Here is an 18,604-nt window from a genome sequence, read left to right on the forward strand (position 1 = left end):
AAATAGTAAGTTATAATTCGAACAAAGCATAATTTAGTTCAGCAATGTACAATTTTATTTTAATTTAATTTAAATACTGATAAGGAAAGAATCAAAATTATTGTAATATAAAAGTGTGACGCGCCTCTTACATTTAATATGCACCCGTAGTGTCCCATGTAAATAAAACTGATTTTTTAAATACTGTTATTATTTATATTCTGAAATAATATCTATAAAACATTTTGCCTATTTTGCATTGGCTTTAGAAAGATAAATTATTGCAAATGTATAACAAGGAAAAATATTTGCAAAGATTTGCAGAAATTTCACGTAATGCTCGACAAATAATATAGTTGAAAAAATCACGTTTGAGATTTGTATAAAAATAATAATTTCAAACGACTTCTCGTTAGAGTTCGAATTCATGAAAAATACTTGTAAAATGTAAAATTACGAAGAAACTTATGAACTCCTTACTTAAAATTGTTATTCTAATTTTGCAATTAAATCTTTTAAATTTAGACTTTCAAAATTAATTCCGATTCAGAAAAGTTTTGGAGGGTGTTTTGTAGTCAAGAAATTTCTAAAAAATCGAATTTTTTTTAATTGCATATTTCGACATTTAATACTATGGAGTTTATATGGGCGAAATTGTTTTGCCCGAAAACTATTTGATGTACATAGTTGAAAAAGCCGAATATCGGGCCGGCTGTTCAGCGTCATCGAGATCTTACGGATTGCACTGCAAGCAATCAGGTCTATTTACGAAGACTTGTTAAATAACAATTTATAGGAAAGATGTGTTGCAGTTAAAGCAATTACTATTAGCTTCTTTCACTTATTTGGACGTTTTCTCCTAAACACTTCAATTACGGTAAAGATATGGTCGAAATTGCCAATTATTTGGCTTTGGTGATTTTCTACTAAACAATTTTATGGATATTGAAAGTATGATGATATTCGAATTGGCAACACACACGATCTGCATTGCACCTTTTGCACAACGTTTTGCAGGCGCAATGCACAACGTTTTGCAAAAGGTGCAATGCACAACGTTTTGCAAAAGATGCAATGCAGATCACCTAGAACACTCAAAGCACCACACATCTATCCCCAGCAAAGAGAAGCTATTAGACAATCTAACGTCTTTTAAGACTCATTCTCTTTTTTTGTAGTTAGTCACAATTATAATGCAAGCTTTTAATTCTTTTAAAATTTATTACCTGAACGAAAAAAAGTCGAAAACCATATTTTTCTTAATTTAAAAAAATGCCAAACAGAAGAGTGAGTCATTTAAAGTCGCTGGATTAGAAAATCACGGCAAGCAAACGAAATCTATGAGTTCGAGCTAGGAATACAGAGGTCCAGAGATCGCCGATTAATGGAACGACGGTTAATGGTAATGGAATGGTATGGAAAAATTTTAAACTTGATTTCCAAAAATTATGTTTCTTTTGGGGGGAGGGGGGCGTTTGAAGTACAGAAAAGCTACTCAAATGATTTTGATGTCGGTTTGAAACTTTTTGGAGAATTGATGAAAACCAACAAAAATTGAAACTTTAAAAAATTCAATTCTTTTATAAACATTTAAATGACAAAAAAAAAGTCAATTTTTGTTATATTTTTTTCAATGACCATAGTTTGTTTTTGGTTCTAACATAATTGTTAATTTGTATCAGATTGTACACTGCTAGAAATTTCTCTGAAAAAATGGTTAAATAACAATTTATTTAATTGTTATTTCACCATATTCAAATGAAACAGATGGTATTCAGACTGTTAATTGTGCAAAAAACCGTTTATTAACTGCTTTCACCTAATACGGTTAAGCAACCGGAAATTTATCTCACCTACTAGGTCCGCCTAATGAAGCCCCTTTGTTTCTTGCAGATGAGTACGTAATAGCCGAGAAAGCTAATCTGTCAATCTCATGACCACCAGAAAGGAGGTTCGAGTCCTAGCGTTGACACCGCAATATTTCCTCCATTCCACTCAACACATGAAGAGTTTCCAGTGTCTTGCACTCTCCAATTTGTAACCCTGATATATTAAAATACAATTCTCTCATTCCCGCATAGATTTCAGCTGTTAAACCATCTCAAATGTCCTGTTAAATTGCTTTTTTATGGTTTTGAAACCATACCAGTTGTAAATGGTTAAAAAAATTTACTTACTGTAAACTTTACGGTCAATTTGATGGACAGACTGCTGCTGGTTATTTTACCATAATTTTAGAATGAAAATTCTAACAGTCTACAGTAAGAAGAATGAACTATGCATGTCCATGAGTGCTCGGCGTGCACTGACATCTTCCCCATCACTTTTATATGTAAATTTATAATTATTTCGAGCTGGAAAATTTTACAATGTAACTGAAAGGTGACAAAATAAAACCAAGAAATCATTATATAACTTTTCCTTTTATTTCACTAATCACTAAAAAGTTTTTAAAAATGAGGCTTAAATCGGACCACTAGACCGAAAAACTCTTTTAAGTAACCTATTGAGGCCAACAATGCTCTCCGTCTGCAAAAAATATTGAACTTGGAGACCTTTTAGAGGTAAATATTGCAGTTTTTTAATTATTAATGTCTTGATAATTGCTACAAAAACGTCAAAATAAATTTTGTATACAATTTCGAAACCTATCTGTACTATCTGTAACACAGATTCAGCTTAGTTGATACATATATAAGAAACGAAGTTGTCTTTATATCATACAAAAATCCAATTTAAAACAAGATTACATAGAAAATTTTCTCTATAAAGAAAAGCTTACATAATCCATAAATAGCAACAACAACAAAAAAATAATCAAGGAACAATATTCTTTTATTTTCGTAAAAAATTCCCCCAAAAATCTTTTTGCTATTCCATTTTTCCTAGCTTGAACTTTTACTTGATTCAAAATATCATCCGCTATATTTATATGAAAATGTTTAAAAATAACTTGTAGGGAAATGTCTGTTTCTTGCTTGATAAGAGAATTAGGAACTCTTAGAAATCAATATGAAGAAGAATGTGATATAAAAGTAATTCGAAACGCTCGCGAAATTCTGCAAAATATTTAATATAGAGGATAAACATCGTATATTCTTAGCTTTTTAGAATAACGCAGTAACTGACATTTTGAAGTTTAACAGAAAATCATGTTAGGATATTTTAAAACATATTTTTTTCTATATTGTGTGATGATTTAGTTCTTGGATCCAAAACTAATCAGTTTTTAAGTTGTCAGATCATTCGCCGATTTTGTGAGAAGGCAAATTATTAATTTAATACAACTCAGTTTTGCAACAAAAAAAAAAAACTTAAAAAAAATAAATGTTGCTTAGTTTTTTTTCCTCCAAAATTAGCAGACATAATTAAAATTCAAAGTTCATATACTTTGCTGAATAATCAAGAATTCGATAAGATATGCATACATATCTAGTTTTAAAATTGAAGATAAAGAAAATTATTGTCCACATATAATCATGTGTGTGAAAGTTTTTCCAATAATAATTTTTGAAATGAAGGATGTTTATGAAAAGCATCGATAAAAAAGCATATTTACTAAAATACAGTTCAGAAAAAGTAATGTTTTAAGTATAAAATTAAATATACAAAGTGAAAATTTTTTACTAAGCTGTGCATTGCAAACTAAAATTATTTCATAACTGAATGAAGTATAACTTATTTTATTTCGAATATTAAATCTGCAGATATTTTACAATTCCAAGCTAATTTTGCATTCACATTTTCAGAGATTGATAAAAATCATAATTAAACATAAATTTCAGGTATAGTTTGTTTACGTACAATCAGCATCTCTATGGCAATGGACAATAAATGCAATAAAGAACGGAAAAAATTTCAACAGTTGAATACATTTAAGTAATTAATCCCTAGAAACTGGAGTGGCAATGTATCACTTGATTTAAAACTTCATTCTCTTAAAAAAATATACAAATTGGAAATAACAGTCGACATGTTTCAAGCTCTCGAAACAAGCGCAGAAGTGAGACGAAACAAAAGTGATTTGAAATATAAAACGTAAAGTTGCCAACGAGAAATGGAAAAATAAAGGTGGGCAAATCAGGGTAAAATGCATTTCCACGCGCTATGGAAATATTTTACGATTTATATTTCAAATCACTTTCGTTTCTTCGCATTCACGTCTGGCAAGTCTTGATGCTGTTGTTCATTTACGTCGCATTAGAGCTGCACAATGGGCTATTGGCGACGGTCTGGGAAACATCCCTGAGGATGATCCGAAGACATACCATCACAATTTTGATCCTCTGCAGAGGGGATGGCACCCCCGCTTCGGTAGCCCGACGACCTGCACGCGAAGTCGAGCACTTTACGGTAGAACAGTTTAACGAGGACCAATACCGCACACCCTCGGTCCCTACGCAGGCTGATCCAAGTGGTCACCCACCCGCACACTGACCGTAGCCAGTGATGCTTGACATCGGTGACCTGCTGGAAACCGTGTCTTAACGATCAGTTCACTGCGGGACCTGGCAAGTCTTGAAATTGGGCTCTTGTTTTGAGTGCTTGAAACATGTTGACTTTCATTTCCAATTTGTTTACTTTTGAAGGGAATGAAGTTTTTAATCAATTTGAACAGAATGATTGGATTTCATTTAATTTTGAAGAAAGCAATTAAAGAACCTTGTATTAGAAAGCATAAGTATGCAACGTTATCAAATTATGTACAGTGCATAGTAATGTAAAAAAAAAAATTGCGAGAAGTTGTTTTGAAAAATTCTGAGACATATATCTCATCGAAACTAACTGAAAGAGAAAAGAAAAACAATGATATTTTTAAATTTTTATAATATAAGTAATGTTATTTTTTTCCTAAACTAATTATGGATGTAGCAACTGTCAAGCGAAAGCGGTAGTATTAACGAGATCTCAATAAACAGTGAAGAGTGTCAGTTATTTTCCCCTACTCCTTTGCTACCTTGAGTTATGATCTACAAATCTCCCACCTGTCGGAAAATAAATTTTATCATCAATTTTTTGAAGGCCTGTTCTTGTCATGATTTGCAACTTAAAGTTGGAGACGAAAAGTAATATTTTTTCCCCTGACGCGTCAACGTTTCTCACTTGACACTGAAAGAACAAAGATTTCTCTCACAACTGAAACGAAAAAAAAAAAGAAAAAAAAAAAAAATTGTAAGATTTTACATTCATATACTCTAAACCAGCGGTTCCCAAGCGGTGTTCCGTGGAGCCCCGGGGTTCCGCGAAAGGGTCTCAGGGATTCCGAGTATTAATAATTTTTTTTTAACTAGTTATAATTTTCGAAGCCATTAATTAAATTTTTAAGTATCCAATTAATAATTTTATGAATATTTCCTTTTATGAATATTTCCTTTTATGAATATTTCCGTTATTTTTATGAAATTCTTTGATTGAAATGCTTGTAATGAAAGAAGTTTCAAAACAATGTTTTTTTTTTCCTTATAGCAATATAATGAAATAATTATGAAAAAGATATATGCATTTGTGATCATTTGTGTGAAAGTAGATCACCGAAGTCAAGCATCACTGGCTACGGTCAGTGTGCGGGTGGGTGACCACTTGGATCAGCCTGCGTAGGGACCGAGGGTGTGCGGTATTGGTCCTCGTTAAACTGTTCTACCGTAAAGTGCTCGACTTCGCGTGCAGGTCGTCGGGCTATCGAAGCGGGGGTGCCATCCCCTCTGCAGAGGATCAAAATTGTGATGGCATGTCTTCGGATCATCCTCAGGGATGTTTCCCAGACCGTCGCCAATAGCCCATTGTGCAGCTCTAGTGCGACGTAAATGAACAACAACAGCATTTGTGAAAAATTCCATTAGTATTTTGCATCGAATAAAAATAACCAAATTCAAAACTGACGAAGTATGTTTCCCTAATAACCATTCTACAAACTAATATAACTTTATTGGGAGCAAAAACAAACACATAAATACAAAGAATATAAATTCGTCGTCAAGAGGAAAATCCTGTCCAGGCGACAAAGAAAAGTAATACAATAAATTTAAATTAAAAATTTAAGAAAAAAAAGGGGGTATTACAATCATAAATTATTTTGCTCATCATAAGACATCATATATTGTTGAACACTGTAATAATAGAAAAAAAAAATACATGAAACTATATAAAAAAAAATAACAAAGGTAACATAAGAAATTCATTTGGATTGGTACAAGACTGGTATAAAAAATCAAATGCTTCCTTTAAAGTGAAAAATAGAGATCTAAATCGTCAATGTTCATCATAAATTGAAATAAAGCACGCTTAAAAGAAGAATATATTCGGATGTTTTGCAACTGGAATGGTAATTTATTATATAATTTAGGTGCTAAGTAATTCTTAACGTTTATTTTCCTCCTTTTTCATTTTTATTTTAATAGAAACCATATTTCGCCACATTCATTTCCAGTTTATGCATGCACTAAAATCAAATTGAGAACTAGACCTGTGAATTCATAAGTATAACGTGAAACCTTATTATAAGACTTAATAAAACTATAAGATGAAAAAATTTCATTCATTTATTCACTAAATATTTTCCAAATTATTAATGAAATTAAATCATTACATATTTTCAAAATAATTAGTTTCTCGTTAATTAATGTATTCACAATTGCGGATGAAATTTGTTCATTAAATCTCAAATTTTTGCCAAAAGAAGGTCGATCTTTTAGGGTTCCACAACCAAAAAAAATTGAGAATCGCTATTTACGAATAAAATCCCAAACAATTATATTTTAGCTTATTAAAATTTAAAAAAATGAAAGAAATATTAATCTGTAATTTAAAAAAAACTAAGTTTAAACACTATTATCAACTATTCCTTTCTTAATGTGTGAACTGAAAAATATATCAAGAAATAATAACTCAAACTTTTTTAGACTTAATATTTCTTACTATTAACATTCAATTAACTCTCACAACCCAAGTGATATTATTTGAAATCATGATGTTCTCGATTTTATTTTCCCCACAACTTTAAAACTTCAACCAAATAATTTTTATCAACATATTTGCCTGACTTATTGTCAGCTGTTTATAAATTTGAATATTTTCCTTTCTTTTATTATTATATTTCATATCGATTCGATATGGATTAATTCTAGATATCAGCAGTTCGTTAGCGTGCTGTATTAAAGGGAATATTTTAAATAAACATTATACTTTACATTATTTTATAAAAATACAAATGTAACGTACATACATCTTGTAGTATTGAGTGTTATAGTAGAATACCATATAGTTACAACAAAGGGAAAGGACAGGCAGTGATGAGATCTTAGCTTTACTACACTAAGATGTTAACTTAACTGCACAAAGATGTTAACTTAACTACACTAAGATGTTAACTTTTCAATTTATAAAGTTATGAAAAAATATATAGTAAGTTCAACCAAATAGGCTTCAATTCTTGCTGTAGTTTTTAAAAAATACATTGTTTTAAAATAGCGCATTTTATTTTTTTTAACCACAACCTGATCATTTTACACTTAGTTTAATTTGATCAGGTTAAGGATTAATTCATTTAAGTTTGTATACGTATGCAATATGTATGTATAAATGCATGCATATAAATTATTTATACAACTAAAGGCGAAATAATCCGCATTAGGAATAAGTTTTAAGCATATTAAGTACTTAATCTAGTCTTTGGACTATAAGTATCACTAAAAATACCAAATCTTACATTCAAACTATTTAATTCATATTTTATTGCCATAGGAGTACATAGAACTATCACCGTAGCCACTATGCCTTACTTCGCACCAATACCAAAATGTGATCAAGCATCGACTAATATTACTTAGGGCTTTCACTTTTAAAGGCACTGCACATTGATCAAAATAAAATCGTATGGCATTGCATATTGACCAAACAGTACAACAAAAAATATTTATAACATTATTATGTAATTTTAACCAACAAATCAGACATTGCGAGAAAATAATTAAACAGGTTTTAAAAAAAAGAAAAATTAAAAAAACAACTTGCAGATAACACTGACAACATCCTGGGAGCTAATTTAAAAAACTTGCTGCCTTTAACTACTCGTTCCTTTTTTCTTTTCTTTTTGTCTTCTTCTTCTTTTGCAATTTTTCTTTTGACTATAGCTGATTACAATTATAAGGCAAGCTTTTATGTATTTTTAAATTCATTACCTGAAGTAAAAAAATTCAAGAATCAAGTTTTTATTTCTTTAATAAAATGCCGAACTGGAGAGAGGGTCATTAAAGACCGCTGAAATCGCACCCAGGATGACTGATTTTCTCCAAGCATAATGACAGGCAAATGCGTTTATCTCAAAATCAGATTTTTTTCACACTTCATACCACCTTAAGCACGATATCTCATATTGTTTTTAAAATAATTGTTTAAATTTTTCGTGAGTATTTATGATTATAGCACACATATTTTGAACTGTAGAGTAAGAGAAAGTAGAAACTCATTTTTAATGCATATTTTTTGCTAAAACATGTGAGGAAATTCTTAAAAATTTGCTTCTTCGACTACATTGATCCTTAATTCAGTATGTACACTTACTTTTAAGATAATAGTTCAAAACATAACTCGTAATCTTCTAAATAAAGTCCTCAATGGAATTTTTTGTTTTGGGTGAAGGATTTTTTTTTTTTTTTTTTTACAGTGTTTAGCGTATATGCAAAAAATTGTCTTATATTTACCTAAAAATGGCTATTTAAAAAAAAAAATTTTTTGCTAGTTCTACAAGTTTTTACGCATAATAAAACATATGAACTAATCTTTTTTAAATTTTATATTAATATTTACAAAAAAAAAAAGTTGTCAAAACTAGTCGGATACTTTAGGAGAAAATATTTTGGATTAGATCCAACTGTTTTATTAGATAAACACTGTTAAGAAATTAGTTCGTTCTTTTAATATTATGGTTAAGGGAAAAGTAGTATCGCTGATATTATTTTCTTCTCACATAAAAATATGACAGAACAAGATATCATTAAGAGAAAACAGAGAAAAATGCATCCAAACTTTATTGCATCCATCTTTTCTTTTCTTTTCAAGAAAAATTGCTGCTTTTTCTTTCTATAAAACGTAGTTACTTGATAGAAATGTAAATCGATAAACTGCCACAAGGGTTGATTCGTTGTTGGAATTCTTCTCAATCTTTAAGGCTATGAAAACTTATTTAGATAAGATTTTTCGAAGAATAAATTTTTCCTGTCTAGCACGCACGAATCTAGGATAAAGCGAATGTTAATATTTGTTGAGATGGAAAAATATATATAATAAATTTTTAACATTTGATTGACGAGTATGATATATTTGTTACTTTACTTCCTATTTTAGGGTTTGTTCATGTCGTTTTTGTCATTGTTGCAATTGTGAATTGATTTTTCTAAGGATTTCGAACCAGTATTAGTCAACTATAATTAAATGTGATAATTACCAATTAGGAGGCTAATTCGTGTGGTAAGATATTTAGTTTCTGTCGTATAACTTCTATTGTGATTTTTTTTAACTCTGTTGCAAGTTTTATTGTGAATTTGCATGAAAAAAAACTACACATAAACTAAAATATGTCTATTATTATGTATAATATTAAGCACAATAATTTTCATGCTTCAGTTTTTTTTTTTTTTTTTTTTTTTGTGTGTATAAATCTTAGAATGAAAACTATATGATCGAATTTTCCCAGTTCCATACTGGTGTGAATATCTGAACAAGATGAATAGTAAAAGCAGATGTAAATTCTAAATAATTTTTAACAGAGCTCACATCTATGCTTCAATTTCTAAAAAAAAAAAAATGTTTAATGCCCGAGATCTTAAAATGTTGAAATAATTGTATAATTGTAAAAACACTCAGCATTCCAAAATGTCTTAGCTAAGTCACAAGTCAAATGATGAACAGAAAAATAGAGGAACTTCTATTAGAAAGGCTTAATACAAGATACACGAATGTCGATGCGAGAAAAGATTACCTTTAAACACAAGTGTAAGAGGAATATATACTAAAACTATACGATCGAATTTTCCCAGTTCCATAATGATGTAAATATCTGAACAAAATAAATATTGAAAGCATATGTAAATTCTAAATATTTTTTAACTAAACTTATTTTTATGTTTCAATGTCTAAAAGAAATAATGCTTGAGACCTTAAAATGTTGAAATAATTGTATTATTATAAAAACACTCACCATTACTAGATGTCTCACATGGGAGACTAAGGAAGTGTGACTCGCCTATTTTGAAATAAACTAGTGGGATGTATGCCTTAATGAGGAATAATTTTAGGGAGCAACATTCGTCTCAGCCCATAGAAGGTCCTATGAGAGATTAAAAATAATTCAATAAATGGAAAAATCGGCATTTTATTACTTCAATGCAGACTATTAGTTATTGTAATTATCTCATACTCCAATTAATTTTGTGGTACTTTCGTGCACTATATAATGCATATTTATTGTCAAAATTGATTTCGAAAATTTTATATATCTGTAGTTTTTCAAAAAAAAACCTGTTAGGTTAATTTAAAAAAAAATTGGCATCAAAAAAAAAATTTCAAAAAATTTTCGAAAGGAATTGGAGTATGCAATTGCTAATTAATTAATAATTAATTAACCAATTAATTGCAATTTAATTGGAGTAAGAAATAATTACAGTAACTAATAGTCTGCAATGAAGTAATAAAATACCGATTTTTCTATATGTTTAGTTATTTTTTATCTCACATAAGATCTCCAATGGGCCGAAACGAATGTTGCCCCCTAAAATTATTCCTCATAAGGCATACATCCCACTAGTATATTTGAATAAAATAATGTCAAAGTAAATTTGATTGAATTAAAATTAAATAAAACTTTTCTTCTGAATTTTTATAACTTTTGAAACTGCAAACTATTAAAGTAGCTTCATTAAAATCTTCATCAATCAATATTGAAAAATGAATAAAATGTTTGAATTAAATATGAATTATATTTCAGAAAAAAAAGAAGAAAAAAACTGTGATGCCTTTAAAGACTTTTTAAAACGATTATGTAATCCCATTAATTTTGAGTCAAATAGAATTTTTTTTTTAAAGAATATAAGGATTAATAAATTTAGATCAAATTTCAAACAAGCTAAAGTTCACTTTTAGGGACTATCCACTAATTACTTGAGTAGTAATTAGTGGATATTGACAGTAAGGCAATAGACTTAAAACTTAGGCAATAGGCTGACTTAAAAATTCTTGATTTAAGTCATTTTGGTCATCTTTTAAAAAAGAAACCTGTGTCGGGAAATTTGTTTTCTAAATTTGTCCGATTGCTAATTGGAAAATATCAAAGTACACATATCAGCATCAGTGAACAGTATTTTTTTTTTTTTTTTTTGCTTGACCCACAGCAAAACTGTTTTAGAACATTATAACATGCCATAATGTTTAGAAAAGAACTAAAAAAAAACTTCACGTGCATAAAATAAAGCATTTTTAAGATACAATGCAATAATTTTAACAAATTCAAACAAATTTTGATTACCTTAAAAACTCAAAGCATTTTTAAACTATGCATAATTTAAAAAAGAAGTTGAGACGCTTACCAGTTGCAATCCTCATATAATAAAATAACTCTCAAAACCTTGGAAGTTAATTAACATAATTAAATTAAATAAATATAAAGGTATAACAAATAAAAAAAATTCAAAAGGTATGAATTATTTTGTCAAACTAAACAGTTAGTAAAGCATCTTACAATACCCAAGAACCTATAAGTTTCATTGAAACGTAGAAAAATAGATTTCAGTTGCCTCTAAGTTTTCTTGGTGATAAACTATTCAAATTATTGGTGTATGCATGATAAACAATCACTACTTGCAGGAAGATATTTATTTTAGAAAGATATAAGGTAATGTTGTTAATTCTTAGCTTTTTTAATACAATTTTTAAAAAAAGTAAGATTCTCAAGGGCTCCAGGACACTGCCCTAGCTTGCCAATGTGTAAAGACGGTACTACATGTAATATCACCTTATCAGGTAACTTTTGTAAAATAATATTGAAAAATATTAAGAAAAACCTATTGGAAACGGTGTGCAACTTAACAATTTCTAAATTATTACTAAACAGCAATTGTGTTATATTTACTTTGATGAGCTTTACATAAAATTATTTCCAGCAAAAACTGTTCATAGGAATTAACTTTACATAATATTACTATCAGGAAGATCATTGGTGTTCTCACTGTGGAAACTGCATCCTCAGTAGACACCTATAATACGTAATGTGTATTGAATCGAATCCTCTATGTAGAGGTTATCTTGAAGAGGAAACTTCACGACATATACTTTGTGATAATGAAGTTCACTCTGCTCAAAGATTTGAGCACTTAGGGAAACACTGCATTAAGACCTAAGAACTGCAAGGATGTTCCTGTAACGTGTATGCTGAATTTTATTTCAACCATAAGGCTTTCTTGCTAATCATGATTTAGAGTTTGGGTACAATAGACCTCTGGTCGATGTGCCCTGTTCTTCAGAGTTGCCCAACCTCTAATCAGTGGCGTAGCGAGGGGTGGGCAAAGGGGGGCATCATGCCCCGGGCGCTGCTCACAATAGGGCGCCAAATAGTTCGCAAAACAAAAAATTGCTGGATATTTTTTTTTTTTATTATAACTGATTTCTGGAAAATATATTTTAAATTAGTGCCAGTGTAATATAATAAATGTTAATTCATAAATATTATTCATAATATTTAATTCATATTAAATATTATATTAGATTCATATTCATATTAAATATATTTCAATATTTAATTCACGTCCTTGTCATCGCGCTCTGCTTAGAATAAAAATGAAATGTTATTAAATATTAAATGTTATATATAAGTTTAATGTCAGCATAAATTATATTGTATATTTCACTGTGTTACTACCTTTAAAGTTCAAGGCATTCTTAGTAAGTAATAAATCAAATAAGATTACTTACTACATCTACTAGACGATTCTACTATTATTAAGTGAATAAAGTATAAAAAAAACTTGTTGTTCTCATATTCGTCACCACAAATTAAAAATGAATTCATTCATCTTCTGGCATTTCCAGTTCGAAATCAACTAATAAACGATATCAAAAGAAGTAAATATTATGGACTTCTGTTTGATTCAGCTCCTAATATCTCTCATCGAGAACAAATGTCCCAAGTCGCTAGGTATGTAGGTGCTGATTTTATCAATAAAAAAGTTTCCATCAAAGAATCTTTTTTGAGTTTTATTGAAATACACGCTAAAGATGCAGCCTCGATCGAAAATACAATTTTAGAGAAATTAAATTACGATGAAATTTCATTAACAAACTGCAGATCACAATGTTACGATAATGCTGCCGTGATGGCAGGTCACACATCTGAAACGCGATGGAGCGCCAGAATGCAAGCGGTTCTCGTTATCATCTATGGGCTAGAGCAGGGCTTCTTAAACTTTTTTATATAACGACCCCCTTCAAGCTTAGGAAATTTTAAACGACCCCCTCCTCCATATAATGAAATATGTATTAACCGTAGATGTAGATGTAATATCGCACTATTTTACAATGTAAATAAAATAAGGATTAAAGAATACGTACCCATTCATTTCACATATATATAATTGGAAACGTTGACGGGATATCGGTCGTAATAAAACACAATAAATAGAATGACATAAAACTATATATATATTTATTCAATAGAAAAAATAAACTTTTGTAACAATTTTTTTATAAGAAAACATAAAACTATATCTATATAATCAATAGAAAAAATAAACTTTTGTAAAAATTTTTTTAATAAAAACATATTATTAACATCAAACAATATTAATGTGACGGATGTGATTGTTTATTTTTACACAAATAATTAAATCTAGGCTCAATTTGAGTTAGTGCAGATCGTACTAAATTTTCAACGTTTATTAAAGTTGAACGGTATTTTGATTTTATATAAGTTAATGTGGAAAAGGCTGATTCACATAAATATGTTGTACAAAATGGCAGTAATTTGTTCATTGCCATTTCCGATAGTAGGGGATATTCTGATTTGATTTCTATCCAAAATTCATGCCCAGGCACTTGAGAAAATCTAAGTCGCAAGGTAGTATCACTTGTTAATTCGGCAAATTCTTCTTGTGCTTTTAAGTTTAAAAAATTAATTTCTTCCATTTCAATTGAAAATGGATTGCAAATCCATTGTTGTGTATCGATATCATTGGGAAAATACCTATGCATGTAAACTTCCATATCCTTCAAATGATTAACTATAATTTTTGTTATAGGAGTATCTTTTTTTGAAATATTGTTACTAATTATATACTCGTCAGTAACTGGAAACATTTCGAGCGATCCACTTTCCACTCTGTTCTTCCATATAAGAATTTTTTTAACAAAGGCCTCAAGTTTATTTTTTAACATAAACATATTAACGCAGACTCCCTGCATTGATAAATTCATATCATTGATTTTATCAAAAATATCTGCCAAATAGCATAGCTTGAGAAGCCATAAATTATCTTGAAAATAATCGGCCAAATTAGAATTTTGCTCTGTTAGAAATATAAGAATTTCATCTTTTAAAGTTAATAATCGTTTCAAACTTCGACCTCTTGATAGCCACCAAAATTCAGCATGTAGCAATAAACTTGTATAATCCGAATCCATATCAATGCACAAATTTTTAAACAATCGACTATTAAGTGCTCGACTTTTAATAAAGTTAATGATTTTGACTGCATCAAAAAACACAGTGTTTAATTCTGGTGCAATTTTTTTAACAACAAGTGCCTCTCGGTGAATCATACAATGTGTAAATGTAATATGATCATTTCCAGCTTTAACAAATGCTGTAAAACCAAGATCTTGTCCGGTCATTGCTGCAGCACCGTCCGTGCACACACCAACACAATTTTTCCAATTTAATCCTTCTTTTTCAAAAAACTCATTTACTTTTTTATATATATCTTTTCCACGAGTATGACCTTCCAGAGGACGACAAAACAGTATATCTTCATGAATGCTTCCCTCATAAATATATCTTACAAAAAGTAACAACTGTGCCATTTTTGAAATGTCTGTCGACTCGTCCAGTTGTATTGCAAACTTTGAGCTGTCTTTAAGCCTCATAAGAAGCTGTTGAAACTGATCATTGCTAATGTCTGAAATTCTTTTGGACACAGTGTCATTTGATAATGGAATTTTACTAATTTCAGCAGCATACTGTTTTCCATGAACAATTTCAGACATTCTTATAGCTGCAGGTAGTAAAAGTTGCTCTCCAATAGTAAAAGGCTTTTTCGTTTTTGCTATCAAATAAGAAACTTCATACGATGCCAATAGATATTTATCATTCAAAGTAACATACTTCTCCAAAGTGTTCTTTTCTTTATTTGATGTTAACAAAAGACGCTCAAAATATTCTATTGGCTTTTTTGATAACGTTGCATGTTTAGTATTCAAATGTCGTTGCAGTTTTGACGGTTTCATGCTTTCTGCAGCCAAAACTTCTTTGCAAATTAAGCACACTGGTTGTTCTTCATTGTTGTGAGAAGAGCATGTGAAGCCATACTGCAAATATGATTCGTCATATTTTCTTTTTTTTGTTTTGCTAGAAGTCGGATTTGAAGCACTGCAACTTGGTTGTGACGGCGTGGCAGACTTATTAGTTGGAATTTTAATTAGCCATTTATCCATGATGGTTAAATAATAATAAATAATTAAACAAAATGTAGTTGAACTTTAACGTAATAATTAAAAACACCAACTGAAAATTACACAGTAAATACACACATGTCACTACGAAGACAAAGCTGAGTCCAAACTGAAGTACAAACAGAAAAATAACTACACTCGAATCTTTACCAGTTCAAGGACAACAAATTACGATCAGATCAACCCCGACGCATGGCGTGTTCAAAGCGTGTCAGGGGTGTTTCACCGAATGTCTCTGCTTCCCCCTTTTTATGGGCGTGGGGATGATCAATCACCATACTCTGAACCAAGTCTAGGTTTTATTACCTACTAGATTGGCACTCTTTTTCGCTCCAGTATATGCCAAATGATGATCGCCAAAGGGGAGAGTTTATAGGAAGGAAAGCTCTTTCTTAAAACACAACTGGTATATTCGCTTATAGTCGTCTGCTGTCGAAGTACCAGGAAAATGTATATATGATTCTCGAGAACTCTCATATTCTGAGGAAGAAAAGATTACAAGCTAACGTTCCTGAGACGTTTGCTTTATTAATGCATTTGCTGATAATTTCAATGGTTAAAACAAAAAAAGAAACGAAAACTAAACCTGAAAACTTTCTTTTAAAGTTTGTATCATGAGTCCCCTTTTACCTTTTTGATTAATTTATTTTTTTAATTAATTTATTTTATTATACTTGGTTTTGTTTGTTTATTACTTAAAAAAAAAACAAGATTTTATTTCTAAAATGACATTAAAAAATGTTATATCCTAAAAAGAAGATATTACGCTGATCCTCTCCATCCGATTTGATTGATTTTTGTTTCTTGACACGAAAGTTTATTTTTTTATTTTAAGTTAAAACCATTCACTTTATAACTTCTTTGCAGACATCTTTGTTTCTGAAGAACTATAATTATTCTCCTGTTTCATTTTGTGCCGGTAATGAGCTTCCTAACCCGAATTAGCACACTTTATGAAATAAAGTTTTCTGTATTTTTTATTCGATTTGTTTTTATACGATTCTAAATAGAAATATTATTTAATGTGCGTAAACATCTTGGCCTAGCCATTAAAAAAAAGCATCAAAAATAGACTTGTTTGAAATTATAACAATTTTAAGCAATATTAATTAAAAGCAATATTATTTGAATAATATTGCTTTTAAGCGTATTCAATGTCGCAGTTGATTATTGTTAGAAATATAAAATAATTAAAAAATTTTTTTATCAGACTCTAATACTTTCACTTCAGATAACTCAAAAAGGAAATTGATTTAACTATGTTAAAATGGTGAAGGAGGAATTATGGAAAACTGATTTAATTATTCATAGTTGCAATTTAAAGTTTTCCACACATGAAAATCTTACTCTAAGTGTAATAGAAAGAACAATTTGTCTATTTAGAATAAAATATTATTCCTTATTAAAAATTAAAGAAAGCTGATATTTAATAAAAAATAATTAATTTCTGCTAGTTTCTGACTGTAAGCAATCTGAACAATCAATAAAATAAAATTCTCACGATATAATAAATTACCCAAAAGAGCTCAAAACGAATAGTTATGACTAGGACTGGGCGATATTAGAAATTATATATCGTGATGCATCGTCAGTTTTGCATCGCGATATAGTATTTCTGTATTTTGTATCGCGATATAGTATTATTTAATTTCATTTACTTGTAAGGCACAGAAAATCAGATTTCTATCAAAACTCCATACTCAAATTGATTTAAATCAATTTATAAATTTGAAGATATATATGTTTTGCTTAAGAAAGATATTAAATAAATTGACTACAATGTACAAATCTTGCTTAAAATATTTATTGAAAAAATGTGTGTAGATACAATATTTGCACCTCTTTATCGTTTATAAGGTATAAGCAGTCTTAATTTAAGTTAGATACTTTACTAAGCTTTTAACTAGAAATCAAAGAAAGTTTAAAACGATAGGTTTATGAATTTATTCGGAAATCAATTAGTTTAAGTGAATTAAATTTTGAAAAAAAAAAGTTTGAAACTATAAAAAATAATTTTACCAAATGAGCCATAGCCAATTGAGCGAAATTGAAACTTCATATGAAATTTTTATTTTGAAATAAAAATATATCAGCATTTCCGAATGGTTAAATGATAAAAGGTGCTCTGTTTTTTCGAACGTTACCCCCTGTACTGAACACCCTTTCTGTCGCTTTTGAAACATCACTAATTTTTATTTACTATTATTATTTCGCATAAATAATTAAGTTCGTTTGACTAGAGCAAGGTTCGAATTTTAAACTAAAAAGTAAACATAAAGTTTCGTTATAATTTCTTAAAATTTTCGCTCCTTGAAAGATTTATCAGTTTAAAAATAAGAAGGGAATTTTATAAATATATCTAGTTAAAATTATTGAAAGAAAATTTAGAAAGTTTAAAAAGAAAGCTTGTTAAAAAATTCATTATACGCTTAAAACAAAGTGTTAAAAACTTTGTTTATTTTTAAAAAAAGCGTTTTTTACAAATCCATGTTTCCTTGTACTATTTTGCATAAATAATTACATAATTAAGTTCGATCGTAATTTTCAAATTCTAAATGAAAAAGTAAACGCAAGTTTTGCTACATTTTCTAAAAATGATCACGAAAATAACGAAAGATTTCTTAATTTAAAAATAAATCAATTGAAATTTATCAATATATTTACCCAACAGTATAGAAAGAAAATTAAAAAAAATAAGTTCGTTAAAAAATATTTGTATGTTTAAAACAAAGTGCTAAATAAAGTTTAAAAAAAACGCTTTTAAAACACCATTTTTTTATTATTATTATTTCACATAAATAATTAAATCAAATTGAATAATGACCGAATTATGAACGAAAAACAAAGTAAAGTTTAATTCCTTAAAAATGAAAACAAAAGAATTGTGATATTTGATAATATATTTTAATTAAAT

General features: G+C 29.2%; 1 protein-coding gene across 1 annotated transcript; it reads right to left on the minus strand.

Annotated features, from left to right (window-relative positions):
• Positions 1-10,267: 10,267 nt before the first annotated feature.
• Positions 10,268-15,672, minus strand: LOC147807221 (zinc finger BED domain-containing protein 5-like). The gene is made up of 2 exons (XM_087168833.1): positions 14,929-15,672; positions 10,268-10,303 (listed from the first exon to the last, which is right to left on the minus strand). The coding sequence occupies exons 1-2, from the start codon at positions 15,670-15,672 to the stop codon at positions 10,268-10,270; spliced, it is 780 nt and encodes a 259-aa protein (XP_087024959.1).
• Positions 15,673-18,604: the final 2,932 nt, after the last annotated feature.

This window comes from Parasteatoda tepidariorum, chromosome 7 (assembly GCF_982258835.1).
Source record: "Parasteatoda tepidariorum strain Cologne lab strain chromosome 7, Ptep-v5.0, whole genome shotgun sequence".
Classification (NCBI taxonomy): domain Eukaryota; kingdom Metazoa; phylum Arthropoda; class Arachnida; order Araneae; family Theridiidae; genus Parasteatoda; species Parasteatoda tepidariorum.